This window comes from Lepus europaeus, chromosome 9, assembly GCF_033115175.1.
Source record: "Lepus europaeus isolate LE1 chromosome 9, mLepTim1.pri, whole genome shotgun sequence".
Lineage (NCBI taxonomy): Eukaryota > Metazoa > Chordata > Mammalia > Lagomorpha > Leporidae > Lepus > Lepus europaeus.
In genome coordinates, this window is record NC_084835.1 from 83,663,241 (window position 1) to 83,685,925 (window position 22,685).

A 22,685-nucleotide genomic window follows, 5' to 3' on the forward strand; every position below is an offset into this window, starting at 1 on the left:
AGCACGCCAGCCGCAGTAGCCATTGGAGAATGAACCAACAGTAAAGGAAGACCTTTCTCTCTGTCTCTCTCTCACTGTCCACTCTGCCTGTCCAAAAAAAAAAAAAAAATCTCAGCTCTCCCCAATCCATTTTGATCTCCAGGAGGGGAGGGTAGTAGAAGATTGAGTCAGTCACGAATGACCAAGCATGCCTGTGTAATGTAACCTCCCTAAAATCCAAAAAGATTGTGGAGCTTTCAGAAATGCCAAAATGGAGGTTCCTAGAGGGTGGCATGTCTCAGGAGGGCATAGACGTTCTGCAGCCCTTCCCACATGCCGTGCCCTATTCATCTCTTCATTGATATCCTTTGTAATAAATGAGGCACAAAGGAAAACTGATGTATACAACATTGAAAGAGCCTTTCAAAATGACTCCAGTATTGCTCTGAAACCAAACCAGACAGACCTTGCAAGAAAAGAACAAATAATATTCTTTATGAATATATGTAAAAGTCTTCAACAAAATACTAGCAAACTGAATACAACAACATGAAAAGGATTACATTCTGACCAATTATTGCAGGCTCAACCCGTGAGGCCCCCTACACTGCTGGGATGGTGAGGCGATGGTGTTCTTCGGCAAGAAGCACCGGAGACAAGTTTTGGTGAATATGTCTGCTTTATTAATAGCCAAGCACATCTTTTAAAGGGCAGGAAGAAGGGGCATAACTAATTCAGGGCAACAGTATTTCTATAGAATAGAACTGATACTGGTGCCACTATGCTTCTCCAATCAGCTTGAAGGTCATGTAGCCAGGATAGCTTTCCAGGTGGTCCTAATGGGCCTGGACCACACATGGGAGCTGTCTACCTGATTGGCAATTACAGGGCCCTTTAACTGGGAGCTGGGGTTGGTGGAAATCCGCCTGAGGTTCCTGCTGCCTGCCAGCAGTCAGGTTATGGGGTCTTTCCCAGGAGGCATGGTGTGCCATGCCCCCTCAATCTCCTGCATGGGCAGGGCAGGCAGACTCCCCACCAGGTACAGGATCACTCACAAATTGTAATCAGTCAGAGGAATGCAAAATGGTTTAACTTGAGGAAATCAACCTTATGCATGATATTAACAAAATGGACAAAAATCTACATAATCACCTCAGTGAATCCCCCCCAAAAATGAATTTGAAATAGCCAAAGAGTATTTCACTGTGTGTGTGTGTGTGTATGGCTTTCATAGATATATGAAAGAAAAAAAAACATCCAGCAAACTAGGGCTAGAAGGGTATTGCCTCAACGTGATACCTTGGCATCTATAAAAACACCACAGCTAACATCATAATGATGAAGCTGAAGGTTCTCCTCCTAACATTAGGAATAAGACAAGAATATTCACACTTCCTACTTATTTTCAATATCGTACTGAGGTTTTAGCCAGGTCCATCAGACAATAAAAAGAAATAAAAGGCATTCAGATTAGAAAGGAGGAAATAAAGCTATCTCTCTTTGTAGAACACATGACCATATATTGAGAATATAGAGGGAATTCAAAGGAATACACATGTGAGCACAGACAGAGAATAAACAATGTGAGGCCAGCAATGTGACACAGTGGGTAAAGCCGCCGCCTGCAGTGTCAGCATCCCATATGGGTGCCGGTTTGAGTCCCGGCTCCTCCACCTCTGATCCAGCTCTCTGCTATGGACTGGGAAAGCAGCAGAGGATGGCCCAAGTCCTTGGGTCCCTGAGCCTATGTGGGAGACCTGGAAGAATCTCCAGGTTCCTGGCTTCAGATCAGCCCAGCGCCAGCCATTGCAGCCATTTGGGGAATGAACCAGCGGATGGAAGACTCTCTCTCTCTCTCTCTCTCTCTCTCTCTCTCTCTACCTATGCCTCTCTGTAACTCTGCCTTTCAAATAAATAAATCTTTTTTAAAAAGTTACAGTATACCAGATTAGTATACAAAAATCAATTGTATTTTTATAACAGTGAACTATGAACATGAAAACAAAATTAAGAAAATAATCCTCTGCCTTGCGGCGCCGGCACACCGGGTTCTAATCCCGGTTGGGGCACCGGATTCTATCCCGGTTGCCCCTCTTCCAGGACAGCTCTCTCCTGTGGCCAGGGAGTGCAGTGGAGGATGGCCCAAGTGCTTGGGCCCTGCACCCGCATGGGAGACCAGGAGAAGCACCTGGCTCCTGGCTTTGGATCAGCACGATGTGCCAGCCACAGCGGCCATTGGAGGGTGAACCAACAGCAAAAAGGAAGACCTTTCTCTCTGTCTCTCTCTCACTATCCACTCTGCCTGTCAAAAAATAATAATAATAATAATAATAATTCCTTTTACTCTATTACCATAAAGAAGAAAATGGGATGAGTATTTGATCTGGAGTTAAGACACTGCAACCCATGTTCAAAGTGCTGGTTTAAGTCCTGGCTACTCTGCTTCTGATCCAGCTCTCTGCCAGTGTACCTGGGAAGCAGCAAATGGTGGCTCAACCACATGAGTTCCTGTCACCCAGGTAAGAAACAGATGGAATTCTGGCTCCTGGCTTCAGCCTGGCCTATCCCTGGTGGTTGTCATTCAGCAAGTGAACCAGCAGAAGAGATCTCTCTCTCTTCTCTCTCTCTCTCTCTCTCTCTTCCCTCCCTCCCTCATTCTCTCTCTCTCTCTTTCCTCCTTCCCTCGTTCTGTCTCTCTGTCTTTAAAATAAATAAATAAACCTTTTAAAAACTAACTCAAAATATATCAAAGATCTAAATGTAAGCACTAAAATTAAAGCTCTCCTAAAAGAAAACATAGATATAAATCTTTATGACCTTGGATTAACCAAAAATGTCCTAGCTAGGGCACCAAAGCATAAGTAATCAAAGGAAAAGATAACCGGGTTTTGTCTCGACACTAGAAGATTACAAAGGCACTGTGAGGAAATAAAAAGACACCCCAAAGAGTGACAAAACCCTGAACTGTTACATTTAAAAGGGCATATTTAATGACGTGAATTATGTCAATAAAAATTAATATGAATAAAAGCACCAGGTCTCAAAGAACAGATATTTGGAAGTATAACAGTGATATGACCCAAGCCCTGGGACATAGCTGCTGTTTTTAGATCTGAGCCAAGTAGGGCAAGCAGGAAAGCTATTAGCTCAAGCAACTGGAAGGAGAAAACCACTATTTTCTACGATGACAAAATGAAGAACGTGTTTGGATGGAAAATTAAATGTTTGTTTTGGGGCATGTTGGTTTAAGATGTCTAGTTAGTTGTGCCAAACCCAGTTTCCAAACCTCATCTTATTTGTAGGATCAGAGTTTTCCATTTTCTGATACTGATGACCCTCTGAGACTGCCTGGCACATCTACCACTGAGGTAGCTCCTTCCACTTGATTGCTGGCCTGCCACGCATTCTATGCTGGCGTCTTGGAGCCCGACTCCTTAGCGGTTGCTGCTGAAGAGCGTGAATGGTGCCACCTGGAAGTATGGAGGAATTGATGCCCCGTGATAGAAATTCTGACCAGAAGGGGAGTCTGCAGAAAACCCTTTTCGCTCTTTCTCACCCGATGGTGGTGTGAGGTGCAGTTGCTAATACCCTGGGCTCTGCAGGCGTTCTGTGAGACTAAACACCTGGGCGTCTTTAGTGCTCAGACACTCCAGTAAACCTACTCATGCTTGCTTTCTCTGCTTCCTGCTCGACTCCCCGCTACCCTCAGTGATCTTTTTCTGCAAATGCATCACTCCATTGAGGTGTGAGCAATAACATTCTGCCCTAGGCTCTGTTTTCTCAAGAATCCAGATTAATACAGGCATCTAAGTAACATCTGGTAGGCAAAGCAATATATGAGTCTGTAGTTTAGAGAAGAGGTCTAGGCTGGGAATACGGACTTTGGAGTTGTATAGTGTTTCAGGACGTAAGATCAGATGATATCAAGAAGGGAGTGCATATGGGTTGAAAAAGAAATACCAAGGAGTGCAGTTGCTCAATCATATGGTAAGAGTACTTAAAAAAGAAGGAAGGAAGGAAGGAAGGAAGGAAGGAAGGAAAGAAAGAAAGAAAGAGAGAGAGAGAGAGCGCGAGAGAGAGGAAGGGAGGGAGGAAGGAAGGAAGGAAGGAAGGAAGGAAGGAAGGAAGGAAGGAAGGAAGGAAGGAAGGAAGGAAGAAATGGAGGAAGGAAGAAGGAAACCACTAAATTGTCTTCCATACTATCTATACCATTTTGCATTTCCACTAGGAATTGTTGCTTCACATCCTTGCCAGGATGTGAAATCAGTGTTGTGGAGTTTGGTTATTCCAATAGATGTGTAGTGTTATCTCATTCTTGTTCTAATTTGCATTTCCTGATGAATATGATGTGGACCATATTTTCAAATACGTGTCACCTATGACTATATATATATATATATATATTTAAGATTTATTTGAAAGTTGGAGTACACAGAGGAAGAGACAGAGAGAAAGAGAGAGTGACTTTCCATCCTCTGGTTCACTCCCCAAATGGCTGCAACACCTGGAGTTGAGCCACACCTAAACCAGGAGCCAGGAGCTTCCTCCAGGTCTCACATGGGTGCAGGGGTCCAATGACTTGGGCCATCTTCCACTGCTTTCCCAGACACAATAGCAGGGAACTGGATTAGAAATGGAGCAGCCAGGACTCGAACTGGTACCCATATAGAATGTCAGCATTGCAGTGACGGCATTGCAGTGACTTTATCCACTGTGCCACAATGCCAGCCCCTATATGTTTTCATTATTGAGGTATCTGTCAAGCTCTCTGACCCATTATAAATATACATATATATTTATTTATTTGAAAGGCAAAGTTATAGAGGCAGAAGCAGAGAAAGAGGGGTCTTCCATCTGCTGGTTCAGTCCCCAAATGGCCTGAATTTCCAGAGTTGGGCAGACCTGAAGCCAGGAGTCTGATGCTTCTTCCAGGTCTCCCATGTGTATACAGAAGCCCAAGCACTTGGGCCATCTTCTACTGCTTTCCCAGGCCATAACATCAAGCTGGATTGGAAGTGGAGCAGCTGGGACTCAGGCCAGCCCCCATGTGGAATGTAGGCTCTGCAGGCGGCAATTTTACCCACTATGCCACAGTGCTGGCCCCTCTGACCCACTTTTCAATTCAGGTTTGCTAATTGTGGTGCTTTAAGAGTCCTTTGTGTATTCTTATTAATAGTCCTTTACCTTATCTGTTTTTGTAAATATTTTCTATTTGAGGCTTATCTTTTTATTCTCTTGGAAGAGTCTTTCACGGAGTAGAAATTTTTTAATTGTAATGAATTCCAGCTCATCAATTCTTTCATGGATCGTGCCTTTGGTGATTTATCTAGAAAGTCACTTTTAAATCCTAGGTCATCTAAATTTTCTCCTGCTATCTTCTAGGAGGGTCATATTTTTGCGTCGTATTTAGGTCTATGACTCATTTTTAATATTTTTGTGAAAGTTGTTAATATCTGTCTTGATATTTTTTCCATGTAGCTATCTGGTTGTTCCAGAACCATTTGTTGAAATTATCTTTTTTCCGGGCCGGCACCATGGCTCAATAGGCTAATCCTCAACCTGCGGCGCTGGTACACCAGGTTCTAGTCCTGGTCGGGGCGCCGAATTCTGTCTCGGTTGCCCCTCTTCCAGTCCAGCTCTCTGCTGTGGCCTGGGAGTGCAGTGGAGGATGGCCCAAGTCCTTGGGCCCTGCGCCCGCATGGGAGACCAGGAGAAGCACCTGGCTCCTGGCTTTGGATCTGCGTGGTGCTCTGGCCGCAGTGCGCCGGCCACAGCAGCCATTGGAGAATGAACCAACGGTAAAGGAAGACCTTTCTCTCTGTCTCTCTCTCACTGTCCACTCTGCCTGTCAATATATATATATATATATATATATATATATATACCTTTTTTCCATTGCATTACCTTCATTCCTATATCAAAGATCAGTTACTATATCATGTGGGTCTGTTTCTGGATTAGTCTGTTCATTGTGTTCCTTCACCAAGTCTAACTTGAAGTTGGGCAATTCCAGCACTCCAGCTTTGTTCTTCAATATCGTGTTAGCTATTCTGAGTCCTTTCCCTCTCCATTATAAATTTTACAGTCATTTTATCAATAGTCTCAAAGTAATTTGTTGCAATTTTGACTGGGGTTGCATTGAACCTAGAGAGCAAGTTGAGAACTGACATCTTAACAATATTGTGTCCTTTGCATCATGTATTTTGACATTGTTGATAGGCACATACACAACAAAGATTATTAATCTTTGTTTATTAATATGTAATGTTTTCCTGTAATTTTCCTTGAACTCTGTTTTATCTGAAACATAGCTAATCTTTGTTTTGATATCTTTAAATGCTCACAATTTGCCTTTCCCCATCAATCTTTTTAAAAAATATCTAGATTTATTTCAAAGGTAGAGCTACAGAGTGGCAGAGGCAGAGAGAGAAGTCTTCTATCAGCTGGTTCACTCCCTGAAATGGCCACAATGGCCAGCATTGGGCCAGACCAAAGCCAGGAGCCAGGAGCTTCATCCAGGTTTCCCACATGGGTGCAGGGACTCAAGCACTTGGGCCAGCTTCCACTGTTTTCCCAAATGCATTAGCAGGAAGCCGGATCAGAAGTGGAACAGCCAGAATTCAAACCAGTGCCCATATGGGATGCTGGCACTACAGAGGTGGCTTAACCCATTTACGCCACAGTGCCAGGTCCCATCAATTTTTAATCTATGTTTTTATATTTAAAGTGGTTTCTTGCGGGTAACATATAGCTGGGTCTTATTTTTTAATTCAACCTGACAACCGCCATCTCTTTTTTAAAAAAATATTTACTTGAAAGAGTTAGAATGAGAGGTAATAGAAATCTTCCATTCCCTGGCTCACTTCCCCAGATGGCCACAACACCCAGGGCTGGGCCAGACCAAAGCTAGGAACAAAGAGTTTCACTCAGGTCTCCCATGTTGGTGGCAGGGGCCCAAGCACCTGGGCATTCTTCCACTGCTTTTCCCAGGCCATGAGGAGGGAGCTGGATGGGAAGTGGAGCAGATTGACTCAAACCAGTGTTCATATGGGATGCCAGTATCTCAGGCAGTGGCTTTTCTATTATAATTAATGGCTTAACAGACAAGATGGGAATATCTATATTGGTATAATGAGAATATCAAAATGTTAGTGTGGTGTTATTAGGATTTTGGACTCATAGATAACTTCTAGTTTTTATTTCCAGACCTCACTATTTTTAATACACTACCTTCATAAAAAGTATGTAAATATTTTAAAACTTTAAAAAAAACTATATAGACTTTGCTTTAGCTCTTGGCATGTCATTCCATTTGCTCAACTACTGGTCTCCCATCTCATTCAAAGTCATACTTGAGGGGCTGGTGCTGTGGCACAGCGGGTTAAAGACCTGGCCTGAAGTGCCAGCATCCCATATAGGCACCGGTTCTAGTCCCGGCTGCTCCTCTTCTGATCCAGCTCTCTGCTGTGGCCTGGGATAGCAGTGGAGGATGGCCCAAGTCCTTGGGCCCCTGCACCCAAGTGGGAAACCCAGAAGAAGCTCCTGGCTCCAGATCAGTGCAGTTCTGGCTGTTGCGGCCATCTGGGGAGGGAAGCAGCAGATGGAAGACCTGTCTCAACCTGTCATTCAAATAAATATTTAAAAAAAAAAATAAAAAAAGTCATACTTAAAGCAATGGCAGGCTAACTAGTTCTTCCACTTTCACCTATCTTTCTGATCTCACCACGTCTCCCCTGTTAATTGGGCTCCAACCAACACTAGCCTCTTTTGAGATTCCCATTTTTTGTTTGGTTCTTGTTTTTTTTCCCCTCATTGCTTTGCTGTCTCTTGAACAAATGAAACACTGCCCCCATTCTTCTAGGCTGTTCCCATGCCTGGAACATGCTTCTACCACTCATGGCTTGCTTTGTTACACTTACCTGAAATTTAATTTTCTCAGTGAAACCCTACCCTGCCAGCCTATCCAAATTGCATTATCTTTCCTTCTTGAAATTTGTGTTCTCTCTCCCGATTTCTCAACAGTCACCAAAATGACATGTTTTTTTGAAATGTTTCCCATTTATTGCTGGTTTTCCACTAAGCAATAAATATAAATCCCAAAGAGTGCCTGACCCAGAGTGTCATCACTTAATGTGTTCATTGATGAGTTTGCACACATTTCATTTATTTTTTAAGATTTATTTATTTATTTGAAAGTCAAGTTACACAGAGAAAGGAGAGGCAGAGAGAGAGAGAAAGAGAGAGAGAATCTTCCACCCGCTGGTTCACTCCCCAGAGCTGTACTGATCCAAAGCCAGGAGCCAGGAGCCTCCTCTGGGTCTCCCATGTGGGTGTAGGGGCCCAAGGACCTGGGCCATCTTTCACTTCCTTCCCATACCACAGTGGAGAGCTGGATCAGAAGAGGAGCAGCCAGGACTCAAACAAGTGCCCACATGGGATGCCAGTACCAAAGGCGGTGGCCTTACCCACTATGCCACAGTGTCAGACCTGATTTACTTTCAAAGCATATCTCTTTGAAAGCTGCATTTTGGGATATGACTAATCAGAAGTGCCAGGCAATACTGACCATTGACTGCTTCATTTCCAGCCATGGAAGAAGTCACACAGAATAAAACAAGTGCCTCGGAGAAGCACATTGAGGGGTCAAGTGGATGGAGGTCATGAGGGGTGTCATGATGGGCTCAGCCAGGGATACTTGAGGGGAATGCTCCAAGAGAAATGTGAGGAGTGCAGCAGACTCAGCAGTTAGTACCAAATTCTGAGTCCCAGGCTAATGACTCTAGAGGAAATATGGGAATAAAACTACCTCACAGGCAAGAGAAAAGCTACTCATCTACAGATACTTTTAATACCAATGCTGAGTTACTGCTGGAATCTAAAATTCATGTGTGGTGTAGGGAAGGCAAAGTAACAAAGTAACAGATGGCAGAGGTTGAGAGAGGCCAAATCATGGAAGGCCATGCTAATTTTATTAACTTATATAGTGCATAAAGTAAGTCTAGAATTTGAAATTACAAAGTTTTCTACAAATCAATAAGAAAATACAAATAGCCTATATTAATCAGGACAGAAACCCAATTCAATTATCTTAAACAAGAAAGGGACTTTATTGGCTCACAAAACTTTAAAGTCCAGAGGTAGGGCAGGCTTTAGGCACAGCTGGATCGAGGCCTCCAGAATAAAATGACATCAGAACTTAGTTCTTTTTCCACTTCTGCTAGCCTCCGAGTTTCTCCTCAGACTGATTCTCTCCACCTGGTCCAAATTCAGGCTTCCATGGTCCTTGGGATCTCCATACAGCCTTCTTTCCAGTAGTTCCAGAAGTTCTGTTGAGGGCTCTCCTTAGCCTGGCTAAAGTCCCATGCCCATTCTGCAATTGCTGTGGCTTGGACGCTGTGGGACTCAGGAGGTGAGGCCTGGTTGTGTGCTCACCTAAGCCACAGGGAATGGGTTCCCCACAATAAATAAGGATTCTGTTTCCAGAAGATGGGGAAAGAGATGCTGAACAACAAGAAACAACAGATAGCCATATATAACCTAAACAGAAAAGCAAATAAAGGATACAACAATCCACGGTAAAACTACAGATGGCCATAAACATGAAAATAACCCCAATTTCACCATTAATCAAGTAAATGCAAAATAAGGAAGGTTTCTTTTTTCTTTTTTGCCCAACAGATAGAGACTACCAAGTGTACGTAAAACTATATGGGGAAATAAGCACTTTCCACACAGTGAAAATAAGTTATAAAGGCCTTTGGTAAGGCAAAAATGGGTCTACCAGGAAGCAAACCCTAGGACTCCAACCTACAGATTCACACACTGAACAAAGATCCCATTCAAGATGTTTACACTGGCAGTGTAAGAGCAAGAGGAAAAAGGGAGGGGGAATACTTAAATAATGGCACTTTCTTCCTATTCAACCACCAAAGAAATTTAAAGACCTCAGTACCTGTCCCTCCCCCTAAAAGAACAAGCTGCAGGACAATTCATGTATTTATTTATGTAAAAATCAGTTACAAGTTATACTTATTAATATAGAAATGCATGGAAAAGGAACTAGATGGACATATACTAAACTGTGGGAAATGGAATACAATTAGAAGCACTAGGGAAGTCTCTTTGCTCTTATACTTATGTATCAACCAACTTAAGTTTCATGCAACAAAAAGGTAGTCATTCTCATTCTGTAATTTAAATAAAACAGCAAAAACAACTCACAACAAGGAATGCAAATAATAAGATATGAAAACTGTTCCTCTTAATAATCAATGAAAATGAGATAAATTTTCCAAGATTGGCAAAAATTTTTAAGGATTCAGCCTTGGTGAGGATCATGGGCAAACAGGCACTCTTAACATCTATGGAGTTGTAAATTGTTACAATCTTTTTGGTAGTATTTCCCAAATGTCAAATGTACATTCTTTGACCTAACAAATCCATTTCTAGCTATGTATCCTACAGAAATACTCACACAGGCAACAAAGTATGTGTATAGGGCTGTTAACTATGTTTTTATCCATAAAAATCCTAATTATCCACCAGTATACGGTTGCTTAAAGTATATTCATATAATGGAATAATACACAGCTATGAAAAACAATGTGTATCAATGTGTGGAGGGGAGGCAAATGCTAGTGCAGTACTTATAAAATGGGGATGATGGCTGAGGATTAAGAGTGAATCCACGGTAAAAACACTTCAAACAGTGCCTGTACACAGCAACCAAGAGTTGCCTATTAATATATTTTTGCTTAAGTATATATATGCTTAATCTGGAAGAACTAAAGACTTTTTCATTTATTTCTGTAAAAAATTCAAATGAACATATCTGATAGTTTTACATTTGTTAACCACAAAAGGACATATTTACTGAACAAAGTTTAACAGCCATCACTCATGGCCTAGTTAAAAAAACGAAACAAAGCAAAAACAAAACCATCTCTGGAGTCCACAGAACTACATTTGAGTTTTACCTCGAACTGGCCAAATGCAAGTCACATGATCTGTCAATCTTGCTTCCCAGTCTATAAATTCTAAGATAGGTATAGTTGTCTAATCCTATCCCTGCCATGTATTCTATTTCAATACATGTAGCCCTTCCCTCAATTTACAAAAATGTGACACACTACTAAGTGACCAAATGCCAACAGGGTTTTAACGTGGAGAGCCTAAATTAAAAAAAAAATAAAAAAAATTTTAGTAGCCACCAGCAAAATGCTTAGTGGCCAGTAGGCAGGTATCAGCAGCCTGCACACCCAAACATAACTGCTCATCTGAAAGCCAAACAAGGGCCCTAGTTATGCCACTGCTTAGCAACTGCCACATTACCACTTCATCAGAGCCTGGCATTCCCCAAAATTACTGGTTATCTCTGTAGGCACAAATGATCATCTGGATGAAATTAAAAAATCACTAAGCAATTATTTTTTAAATCAATTTTTATAGTGAGGACCCAGCCTAACCAGAGATGTAACTACACAGCCCATCACTTCCTTTTCCTATGAACCACCATCCCAGTTTTGGGGGAAGGAGGCTCCAGTCCCTTTTCCCCAGAGCCTTGCCTAAGCCTCAGAATCCTTTCTGAACAATGTACAGCCATCAGAGCTGAAAAGACAGACAGTTTTGCCAGTTTTAATACTTTCTTTATGCTCTCACACTACCAAATATCTTTGGCATTTATGACAAATCCATCATAGGGAAGCTTCCTTGTACAGCAGACAGACAGAAGATTTTAAAAGGCATGAAATCCCAGCCAGAGGGTGCTCCCTTCTTACCCACTTGGATAAAAGAATTCTGTCATCCCAGCAGTCTTCCAAATATGCCACCTCAAAACCTACTTGGAAAGAAGTCAGTCATAAATAAATAATCAACTCAAGATCATTTTATCTTAGAGCAGAGGAGTTTATAGCTTTATTGGACATTGACTTGTTTCCTCTCAGCCACGAAGAGAAAAAGACCCAAACAAAAGTCCCTACATTTCTTGTATAACTTAAAATACATTATATCATTACTACATATTTATACTTCAATAAATCTTAATCTATAAAGCACATTTCTTATAATTATCAGAAAATCTATAAACAAGCTCCATTCTGCCTCTTATCTTCACCAACTGGCCTTGCGTTTATTACTATGCTTTTTAATAGGCTCATGCAACTCTCACCTTCCATTTTTAAATTTGATCCAAGTACCAGATATATCCAGAATCTCTGGAACTATGTAATATTTGCATTCACATGGATCATTCTCCACACAATGAAGCCCATCATATATATATATATATATATATAAAAAAAAGCCTTTTCTCATATTCTATATTTCAACTTCCAGAGTTTTCCACTAAACAGTAGAACCACAGTACTTGGGATTATCGGCCAAGGAGTAAATAATCCTACTACTACAATGTATTACTTTAATACATTTTTTTAAATGTTAAGACTGAAAATTTAAAAAAAAAAATTGATCAATTCTGGTAGTTAATAAACTAGCTGTTAATAGTCTAGTAGCTTATTTCTTAAATAGAACAGTCCATTCAACTTAACTTGTATGTAACAACTCCAATGCTACTTGAGATTGGTTAGTTTAAGATTTACAAATCTCCAAACTATTTTAAGAGAATTATCTTGGACTCACCTCTGAAATATGTGGGAGAGCTGGCGGCTAGCTCTTAAGTAGAGTCCTACCCCAATACAACACCCTGGTGAGAGCACATTGGCTGTGGAAATCAGAGGTGAGCTCCCCGAGGAATGTTCAGACATGGGGAAGGGGCTAACTCACATCCAACAACTCTGTACCAAACCCCGTACAACTTACAGTGGAAGAAACACCTACCTACCTAAGTAGGATTACAGTACCTAGCACAGTGCCTCGTCTGTAGACAATGTGTAATAAATGCAGGGCTGCTTTTTCAGCCTGGTGTGCAACTCTGTTATACCAAAGAAATAAAAATAGCAAACCTGATTGTTAGTTGCCCACTTGTCAGGGAATTTTATCCTTAACAAAGATGAAGGCAAAACAGCCCAGAGAGACCATTACCTTTATGTTCATATTTGCCCTTCAACACTGCATTTATTACAAATTCTTCCCAAGTGTTGTATTTTCTACCTTTATAGTTTTACAATTATTTATCGTTTAGACTATCTACCTTTCAGTAATACCTAGAACAACACTTATCTTCATTAATTAGATGTTTCCAAATTACAGACATGGTGAGTAGTTCGAGTTTCCTACAAGTGAATGACTGCATTTAGATAAACTGATCAAAGTATTTGCATTATCTTCCCCAATCTAGATGTCCCATTCACTTTTGATGTTTTATCAATATCACTTCTTACCTGAGATCTTAAGGCTCATTTTACTTTGAAGTTTTTAGTCATCTTTTATCTTCTATTTTCTTAAATGCATATTCGAATTAGGTAAAAGGAAACAGAAGGGCAAATTCTTAAAAGATATCTGAAAAGTTAAAGATGGTTTTCAGATTTCATAAATTCCTCTATGTTGCCTTTTAGTGTAGAAGGGAATGTATTCTTACAAAGAACATTTCAATGATCAACACAAACAATCTGTCTAGAAAAGGAAACTTTTAAGAAAGGGACAAAGAATCAGGCAGTTCATTATTTGGAAAATAGAAAATATAAACATCACATGGAAAATTTAGGCATTAATACCTGAATTAGTCTGAAATTTCAGTTTCTAGGCAGGTATGACACCATTTCATTCAAGATAAAATAATAATGGTGAGTAAATATATTTTTACATTTCCAAGTGGATTTTCTGACAGTCAATAGGGAAAAAACTATTATGTAATATTTCATGTTTTAAATTTTGTCTTCATTTCTGAAGAAAAAGACCTGAGTGCTGATTCTTTTTTTTTTTTAATTTCTCAAACTTTCACAACATTCAGAAGTTTTTCTGCATTGTGTCTTCTCTGATGTCTAAAAAGATTTGAGCTTTGACTATATGATTTCCCACACTGAACACATTCATACGGTTTCTCCCCAGTATGGATTCTCTGATGATTAATAAGCCCAGAATTCTGGCTAAAGGCTTTCCCACATTCAAGACATTTGTAAGGTTTTTCTCCAGTATGGACTCTCTGGTGTTGCACAAGGATGGAACTTCTGCTGAAGGCTTTCCCACATTCAACACATCCATAAGGTTTCTCCCCACTGTGGATTCTTTGATGAAGAATGAGGGCTGAGCCCTGACTGAAATGTTTTCCACATTCATCACATATATGCTGTTTCTTCCGAGAGGGATTTCTCTTTCTTTCAAACCTGCCCTTGGGGAAACAAGTTTCTCCGTATTTAAAAATCTGAGGAACACCTATATTCAGAGTGCCAGGAACTTCCTGAGATTCTGCCGCCGAAGGGATCTCCTGCTTTGGAGCCAGTGCTCCATTTTCAGTCCTAGCATCATCATCTGAAATAGACAGAAAATGTAAATATCATTCATATCCTATTTTAGGGCGAAAGAAAGAAAAGCTTTTTTTTTTTTTAATGAACTAAAAGTATGTTAGGAACACCTATAAATGCACTCTAAAAATTGGTGTTCAGGTTGCCTACTATCAAAACAGAAAAAAATGAAATGACTAATTATGAGGTTGGATAATAGCATAATGATGTAAAAGGTTGTAGATATAACTTAAGCAAATAGGTTGTAAATGGCAGTCAGAAAATAAAGGACAGATGGTGGATGCTAAGACGGTGAGGTAGATAGTGATATTGTTAGGTCTGGATGAAACTTTGTTAGGAAAAAATTAAGAAACTGTTATAATGTTCTTGTGCTTTGATAAAAGGAGAAATTACTGATGTAAACAGCAAAACAGAAAATAGCTATTTCTGAAATGAGTAAAATAAGGTAAGTAACAGCAAAGATTAGATTAAAAGCAGAACATGGGCAACCTGACCAGAAAGAGCTAAAGACAAGCTTGGGGCATCCTTTGTTAACTCAAGACATGATACTTCAAAACATCCTGAATAAGTAAAAGGTTTTCTATAGAGGCTGGCACTGTGGTATAGTGGGTAAAGTCACTGCCTGCAGCACCCATATGGGTAACAGTTCAAGTTCATTGCTGCTCCACTTCCAATCCAGCTCCTCACAAATGCGCCTGGAAATGCAGCAGAGGATGGCCCAAATCTTTCGGCCCCTGCACCCATGTGGGAGACCCAGAGGAAGTTCCTGGCTCCTGGCTTTGGATCAGCCCAGCCCCACTTATCATAGCCATCTGGGGAGTAAACCAACAGATAGAAGCTCTATCTCTCCCTCTCTAACTCGGCCTTTCAAATAAATAAATAAATCCTTTAAAAAAAAAAATGTAGAAGCCAACTTTATTAAAAAAAAAAAAAAAAAAAAGGTTTTCTATAAAAGCATCCTGCTCTGTTTGAAATATATCATGGTACTGAGAAAAATTTTTATTTCTAAGTCTCACTGAGAAATACCCAGTAAAAAAAAACCCTGAATTACCAACATGAGGTACCCCCACCCACATGAAAGAAGAGGTAAGAGGAAGTCTCATTTAACAATTTCCTGGGGGCTGGTGCTGTAGCGTAGTGGGTAAAGCCACCGCCTGCAGTGCTGGCATCCCATATGGGTGCCAGTCGAGTCTCAGCTGCTCCTCTTCCCAACCAGCTCTCTGCTATGGCCTGGGAAAGCAGTGGAGGATGGCCCAAGTCCTTGGGCCCCTGCACCCACGTGGGAGACCCGGATGAAGCTCCTAACTCTTGGCTTCAGATCGGCACAGCTACAGCTGTTGCGGCCAACTGGGGAGTGAACCAGCGAATTGAGGACCTCTCTCTCTCTCTCTCTCTTTGCCTCTCCTTCTCTCTTTATGAAACTCTGAATTTCAAATAAATAAATCTTTAAAAAAAATTTCCTAAAACCTCAAGACTTAAAGAACAGATATATAGGGTAAGCAGCAGCATTTAGAAAAGTGGTAAAGAGTAAATGAGTAGCAATAGGATAGTTAGGGAAGAAACCTAACAGAGCCCAAAGAGTTAGAGGGGGTTTGTGAAGCCTGGAAACTTGAAGAACAGATATGAGTGTGAAGGTTAAGTGGGGACAAATGACACACTTTTCCAAAGGGTTGAAAAAGATTAGACTGCTGAAATGAGGCTTATAAAAATACATAAAGTTCATTGTAAAACTCAGAGGACAAGTTTTCTACCAATAAAATGCTACTTCAAACACCAAGGACAGGGGCTGGCACTATGGCATAGTGGGTAAAGCTGCTGCCTACAGAGCTGGCATCCCATATGGGCACCAGTTCAAGTCTTGGGTGCTCCACTTCCAATCCCACTCTCTGTTATGGCCTGGGAAAGTAGTGGAAGATGGCTCAGGTCCTTGGGCCCTTGCACCTGCGTGTGAGACCCAGAAGACGCTCCTGGCTTCAAATCAACCCATCTCCAGCCATTGTGGCCATCTGGGGAGTGAACCAGCGGATGGAAGACCTCTCTCTGCCTCTGTCTCTCTGTAACTCTTTAAAATAAATAAATCTTAAAAAAAGAATACCAAGGACAGTGGTTCTCAAACTTTATTTCACAGAATAATATTCCATGAAACATTTGAAACTGAAGATTCTGAGCAGCCTTTAGCCCCACCCTTGATTTTCTGATTAGCTAGCACTGTCCCTTCAGATGAAAAGAAAACCTACTCAGACCTCAATTTGTGGCATACTAACATCATCTCTACCTACCTGAAGCAGTGATTCCCAAAGCAGACTTGACAAATTTCATTTAAATTCACACAAATATGAAAAAGAAATGGGTAAGGTTTAGAAGTATACTGGATTGTATCAGTGTTCACACAGTATATGGTATTCAGTTGCTAATATATTGGGAATGAATGGTTTGAGTGAGTTATTACAATTGTGAGCTTTTAAATTTTTTCTGTGCTTCCCGTATTACAGCAGAGGAGTCTATTTAGTATAAATACTTAGAAAAAGTGAAGAATTTACCCCAAATATAATTTACATAAAAGAAGTTTCTTATAAAAATAAATAACTGGGGCCAGTGCTTTGGCACAGTGGGTTAAGCTGCCACCTGCAACACCAGCATTACACCAGCATTACATATCAGAAAACCAGCTGGAGTTTCGGCTGCTATGCTTCTGATCCAGATCCCCACTAATCTCCAAGGTAAGAAAGAGAAGATGGCCAGAGTATTTGGCGCCCTGGCACCCACATGGGAGACCCAGAGGGAACTCCAGTTTCCCAGTTTCAGCCTAGCTCAGCCCTGCCCTGGCCATTGCAGCCATTTGAGAAGTGACCAGTGGATAGATTTCTTTCTCTGTCTCTCCCTCTTTCTCTGTCATTCTGCCTTTCAAATAAATAAATCTTTTTTTTAAAAAAGTAGAATGCTGAAGAAAAAATAGAAATAGCTAAATATTTAGAAAGACTTCCATGATACACAACAAACAAAAAGAAATCAGAAGAGGCTGCAACTCAGCTTTTATAGCAGCAGGATCAGGGGCAATAATTAAAGTAAAAGAATATAAAACAGAAGACAAATAAGCATTATATAAAAAGTAAATAGAGGAACCTGGTCAATAGGTGAGTCCCTACTCAAAATAAGGCAGATGCTAGCCTGGCATGCCTAGGTCTTCAGTAAGAGCTTGGACAGTTAAGAAAAGGCTAAAGATGATGTCTACGAAGACAAAGATCTGAGGCCAGACACAGGCAGGTCTAGGTTGAAAAGGAAGAAAAGGCTACTGATGTTAAAGTCTAGCAAATAAAACTGAAGTAAGCAAAGTGATTGTTAGCAGGAAAGAATCAAGATCTTTCAAGTGTGTCTATGCCTAGGGAATTAGGTCAAGGATAGTCCTCCCACACACAGCACCAGAGATACCACTGGCCAAAAGGTTCACACTCTATAGGCCACAAAGTCCTCACCACAGTGCCTTAGGGAATGGAGCTCCCAGGATGCCCACTTGAGCTGGTTCTCCACAGCATCAAGCTCAGAACTTGGTAACCCTTGAGCCTCTTCTTGAGACACTATCTCTTCTACAAGCACCTCCCGCTTTCGCCGACGAAGAGAAACCTGGAAACGGTGAGACTTGGTTCAGTTGAGAAGGAATTTTGATGGGAATCAGAACAAAACACACATAAGACAAACTATTCAAAACATATGCAGGTAATTTCAAGTTTGTGGGAAAAGGGGTGGGCATGTGGCCCAGCAGTTAGGCTGCCCATGTCCCCCATCTGAGTGCCTGTCGTGAGTCCTAGAACTAGTTCAAGGCCCAGCTCTGCTCTCACTTTCAGCTTCCTGCTAATGTGTATCCTGAGAGATAGCAGGTGATGGCTCAAGTAGTTAGGACCCTGCCACTCACATGGGAGACCTGGATTAGTGCCAGGCTCCCAATTTTGGCCTTGCCTCTGTACCACAGTGCTGGCCCTGGGAAAAATAGAATTAGAAGGCAAGTTTATTTTGGTGCAAAACTCTCTGAAATCAAAACTGTTTTTTCATAACATACAATTTTCTTTGTTTTTTAAAGATTTACTTATTTATTTGAAAGGCAGAGTTACAGAGAGGCAGAGACAGAAACCTTCCATCCACTGGCTCATTCCCCAAATGGCCACAACAGCCAGAGCTGGGCTAATCTGAAGCTAGGAGCTTCTTCCGGGTCTCCAAAGCGGGTACAGGGTCCCAAATACCTGGGCTGTCTTCTATTGCTTTCCCAGGGCACATCAGAAAGCTGGATCAGAAGCACAGTGGCCAGGTCTTGAACAGAGCCCATACTACAGAGCCAGTACTACAGGTGGTGGCTTTACCTGCTGCACCACAATGCCAGTCCCCATAATATACAATTTTCATGAGCTTTTTGAAGACTCCTCATATGCAGACTGCAAAACTGCTTCGCACCAAAATAAACTTATTTTTATAATTTCATTTCCCATTTTTGAAAGACCCTCATTCATTGTAGAGACATAAACGGCAAAACAGCACAAATAACAAGGAGCAGCAAGGGGAGGAAAAAAACATAAACATAATTTGAATTTAGTTGTGAAGAATTAGCAGAATTTAGCAGATTCACCTACTACTAAGCCAGCATTCTAACCCAGCAAAGTGGCATAAGGCTCACCGGCTGTTCGGGGTCGTCAAGTTCACTCTCCAAATCCTCCAGCACGGTCACTGCCTCCTCCCCGTTCTCTGGGTGATGCTCCCGAACCCATGTCTGTAGCTCCTTGGGAAGGATAGCCACAAACTGCTCCAGCACCACCAACTCCAATATCTGTTCTTTTGTGTGGGTCTCTGGCCTGAGCCACAGACGGCAAAGTTCTCGGAGCTGGCTCACAGCTTCGCGTGGCCCTGGTGAATCCTGGTATCCAAACTGCCTGAACCGCTGTCGGAAAACCTCCGGGTCAGGGAGATGATTCCAGGGGATACTCGATCCCTCTTCACCATCAGGATCCTCCTCCAGCTTCACTCGCAGAATTTTCTCCTCTTCCTCTGGATTTGGGATGATAAGTATGGAATCTTCTTCCACTGACTGTGCTGACATTCTGATTGATGATACTTCTGAAGACAATCAAGGCAGGATAGACGCCTCAGGAAAAGACTCCCTTTTCTTCACAGGCACTCCTGAAGCACAAGGAAAAAAGATAAATAAAAGACCGAACATTCTAACAATTTGGACTTATGAAGAAAGTAAAAGATGTTTGTTCTTTTACTGGGATTAAAATTCAATCAGCAACTTATACCAGAAATCTGCAAACTACAGATCACAGCCAAATCCAGCCTGCTGTCTATTATTGTACAATGCTCGTGCCAAGAATACTTTTCACATTTTTATACCGCTTTCATAGTTTTAAAATATTTCATGGCATATGCAAATGATATGAAAATGAAATGCTTGTGTCCATAAATAATTTTACTGGTTCACAGTTCACAGTGTAATAGCAGAATTGGCAGAACTAAGTAATTTCAACAGAAAGGACCACAGGCCTGAAAACCCCAATAGTTAATACTATCTGGCTCTGTAGAGAAAAAGTTAGCCAACTACAGTCTACAAATTCAAGAAGCCCTACTTCAATAACTAAATGAATTGAAGTAAAGGAGCAGGCATTTAGCACACTATTTAAGACACCCACGTCTCCTACTGGACAATCTGGGTTGGAGCCTCAGCTCCTTACTCCAGCTTCCTACAAGTGCAGACCCTGGAAGCAGCAGTGACGGCTCAAGTAACGGGGTTCCTGTCACCCACCTGGGAGACCGGGCTTGAGTTCCTGCCTCCCAGCTTAGGTCCAAGGCCCAGCTGCTGTGGGCATCTGGCGTGGGAACTGGTGAATGGGAGTTCTGTTTCTCAACTTCTCAAATTTTTTTAAAAAATAAAACACAGTAAAAGCTCTTACCCAGGTTCCCTCCTTGCTCCTTTTACCTCCTGACTGACCCTAAGGCTTCCTCCTGTGGTCCCCACCACCACATGCCTGCTCTACTTCAACACTTGAGTGCCAAACTCTCTTTTAAGAAAAGGCAGGGGGTGGTGGGAGTTCAAGTAAGAACAAGTAAAAACTTCACTGTTTTCTAAATGCACTTAACCCTGAACCCTTTATCTGCAAGTCAGGACTGGGGTTCTGACACACTTAGGTCGCCTCAAAGTTAGCACCACTTCTTTTTGAAAAAGTGTTCCTATCTTTCAGAACTTCTTTGACTTAAAATATATATGAGAAAATATTCACTTGCTCAGTAACAGATCTCAGCATTTTTAAATCAAATTACTATTGAAAAATATCCCACCCAATATAAAAATACTACTCACCGCACCATAAATAGATTTAAATTTATAAAGACAGGCATTAATCACAGCAAATTCTATTAAGAAAAGGCATTTTCATAACCACCTTAACTTCTTGTAGTAGCCGGGAATCTTGTCTTTAGGCTTATGTGTAGAAAGTGTGTGCTATTTCTAACCCTTAGTATTTGCAAAGTCCTGTCAGTGCCATTGTTCCATTGTTTACATTAGGAACGTACCGCGCAGCTACTCTAAGTATTTACTGAGGATCCTAGAAGCTGAAAAAAAACATTAACTTAAACAAATTGTATTGTAACTCCATCAAGATGAATACTAGGAATCAACGAAGACCTTATCAGGCGACCCACAAAGATATAATTAAATACTCTGGAGGGCGCTGGCCTTAGAAATGGCATCCGGCCCAGAGACTCCTATCCCAGGCCCCTATCATATCAATGCCCCAAACATTTCTATATATGAAAGAAATGTCTTTTCCTTTTGTTTTACGACTCCGTTAGCGGCACGTGGAAGGGAATGCCGGGAGCGCAGCCTCACGGTCCCGGCAAGGCTGGGCGGGCCGCCTGGTCGTCAAGTGACCTCCCCGCCCCCGCCCCGCCGTCCTCCTGCCCCTCTGGGCACCCACGGCGGCGGATCTCGGAAGACCACACACAGGCCACCGTGTGACCAGAGCCTCGGAGCTACTGCACTTCCGCCCGCGGCCGGTAGGACTGCAACTCCCGGCAGCGCCCGCGCAAGACCCGCCCTGTCCCCACCTCCGCCCGAAACGGCTCCCAGAACCCTCTGCGAGAGGCCAGGGCCTCGAAATAGAACAAAACCGGCCGGTGGGGGAGGGGGGAAGAAGGAGGGTCGCGGAGGACACAGGGGATGGCGGGCTCTGCGCGGCTGTCGGAGACCTGCGGAGGCTCCCAGGCTACCCCTTGCTGCCCCCCAACTCCCGGGCTCAGAGACCACGGCCGATCCTCCGCACCTCCCAGGAAGCTGCGGCAAGGTCCCCGCCAGGCTTCCTCGCGGGCTCCCGCGAAGAGGGCCGCAGACCCTGGCCCAGCGTTCCCCTCCTCCTCACACCCGTCCCCCAACTCCGGCGCAAACCTCTGGCTCAGGAACCGCAGCAGCTTGGCTGTCCACGGCAGACGCAGAAACGCCGCACACAAGCCGTTTCCCAGAAACCCTCGGCGCAAACTGCTTCCGGTCTGCGGGCCGGTGGAGGCGGAGACAGGCAAAGCCCCGCGTTGCCATGGAGACGAGCCCCTGGCGGGGGCGGGGCGGGTCTGGATGACAATGAGCGCTTTGAGGCTGCGCTTGGCCTGGAGCCTCTGTTCCGCTTGGAAGAAAAGGGAGAACTGTACCATTAAGGTCGTCCTTAGTGTCACGGAGCCTTTCACATGCGTTAGCTCGTGTGTACACAGTAATCCTCTGAAAGAAGTAATAGAAGCTGTTAGGTATGAACGGTGCCAGGTACTGGCCCTGTGGTTTATATGTCCCGTGGCGTTCATTTTTCACAATAACCCTAATGCAGGTACTTTTATTATGCGCATTCACAACCGAAATCATTGAGGCGCAAGGAAATAACTTGCCAGGGATGCCGGCGCTGTGGCGCAGGGGCTGAAAGCCCTAGCCTGCAGCGCAAGCATCCCATAAGGGCGCAAGTTCGAGTCCCAGCTGATCCACTTCTGACCCTGCTCTCCACTATGGCTTGGGAAGGCTGTTAAAGATGGCCCAAATTCTTGGGCCCTTGCACCCACATGGGAGACCAGGAGGAAGCTCCTGGCTCCTGGCTTCAGATCAGTTCAGCTCTGGCCATTGTGGCCATTTTGGAAGTCAACCAGTGGGATAGAACACCTCTCCCCCTGGCTCTACATCTCTAACTCTGTCTTTCAAATAAATAAAATAAATGTTAAAAAAAAAAAAAAGGAAGAAGTAACTACCATAACTACCATACTCAAATTAGAAAAACC

The 22,685-nt window shown here is 42.5% G+C and overlaps 1 protein-coding gene across 1 annotated transcript in view; it reads right to left on the reverse strand.

Annotated features, from left to right (window-relative positions):
* Positions 1 to 21,916, reverse strand: part of LOC133767221 (zinc finger protein 24) — a 62,811-nt gene extending 40,895 nt beyond the window's left edge. The window contains exons 1-4 of the mRNA XM_062201543.1: positions 21,820 to 21,916; positions 19,060 to 19,559; positions 17,870 to 18,017; positions 13,905 to 14,403 (exon numbers count right to left, since the gene is read on the reverse strand). Of these exons, the coding sequence (XP_062057527.1) occupies positions 13,905 to 14,403; positions 17,870 to 18,017; positions 19,060 to 19,479 (1,067 nt within the window). The 5' untranslated portion in view covers positions 19,480 to 19,559; positions 21,820 to 21,916. The remainder of the gene's footprint in view (positions 1 to 13,904; positions 14,404 to 17,869; positions 18,018 to 19,059; positions 19,560 to 21,819) is intronic.
* Between the last annotated feature and the right edge of the window lie 769 nt (positions 21,917 to 22,685).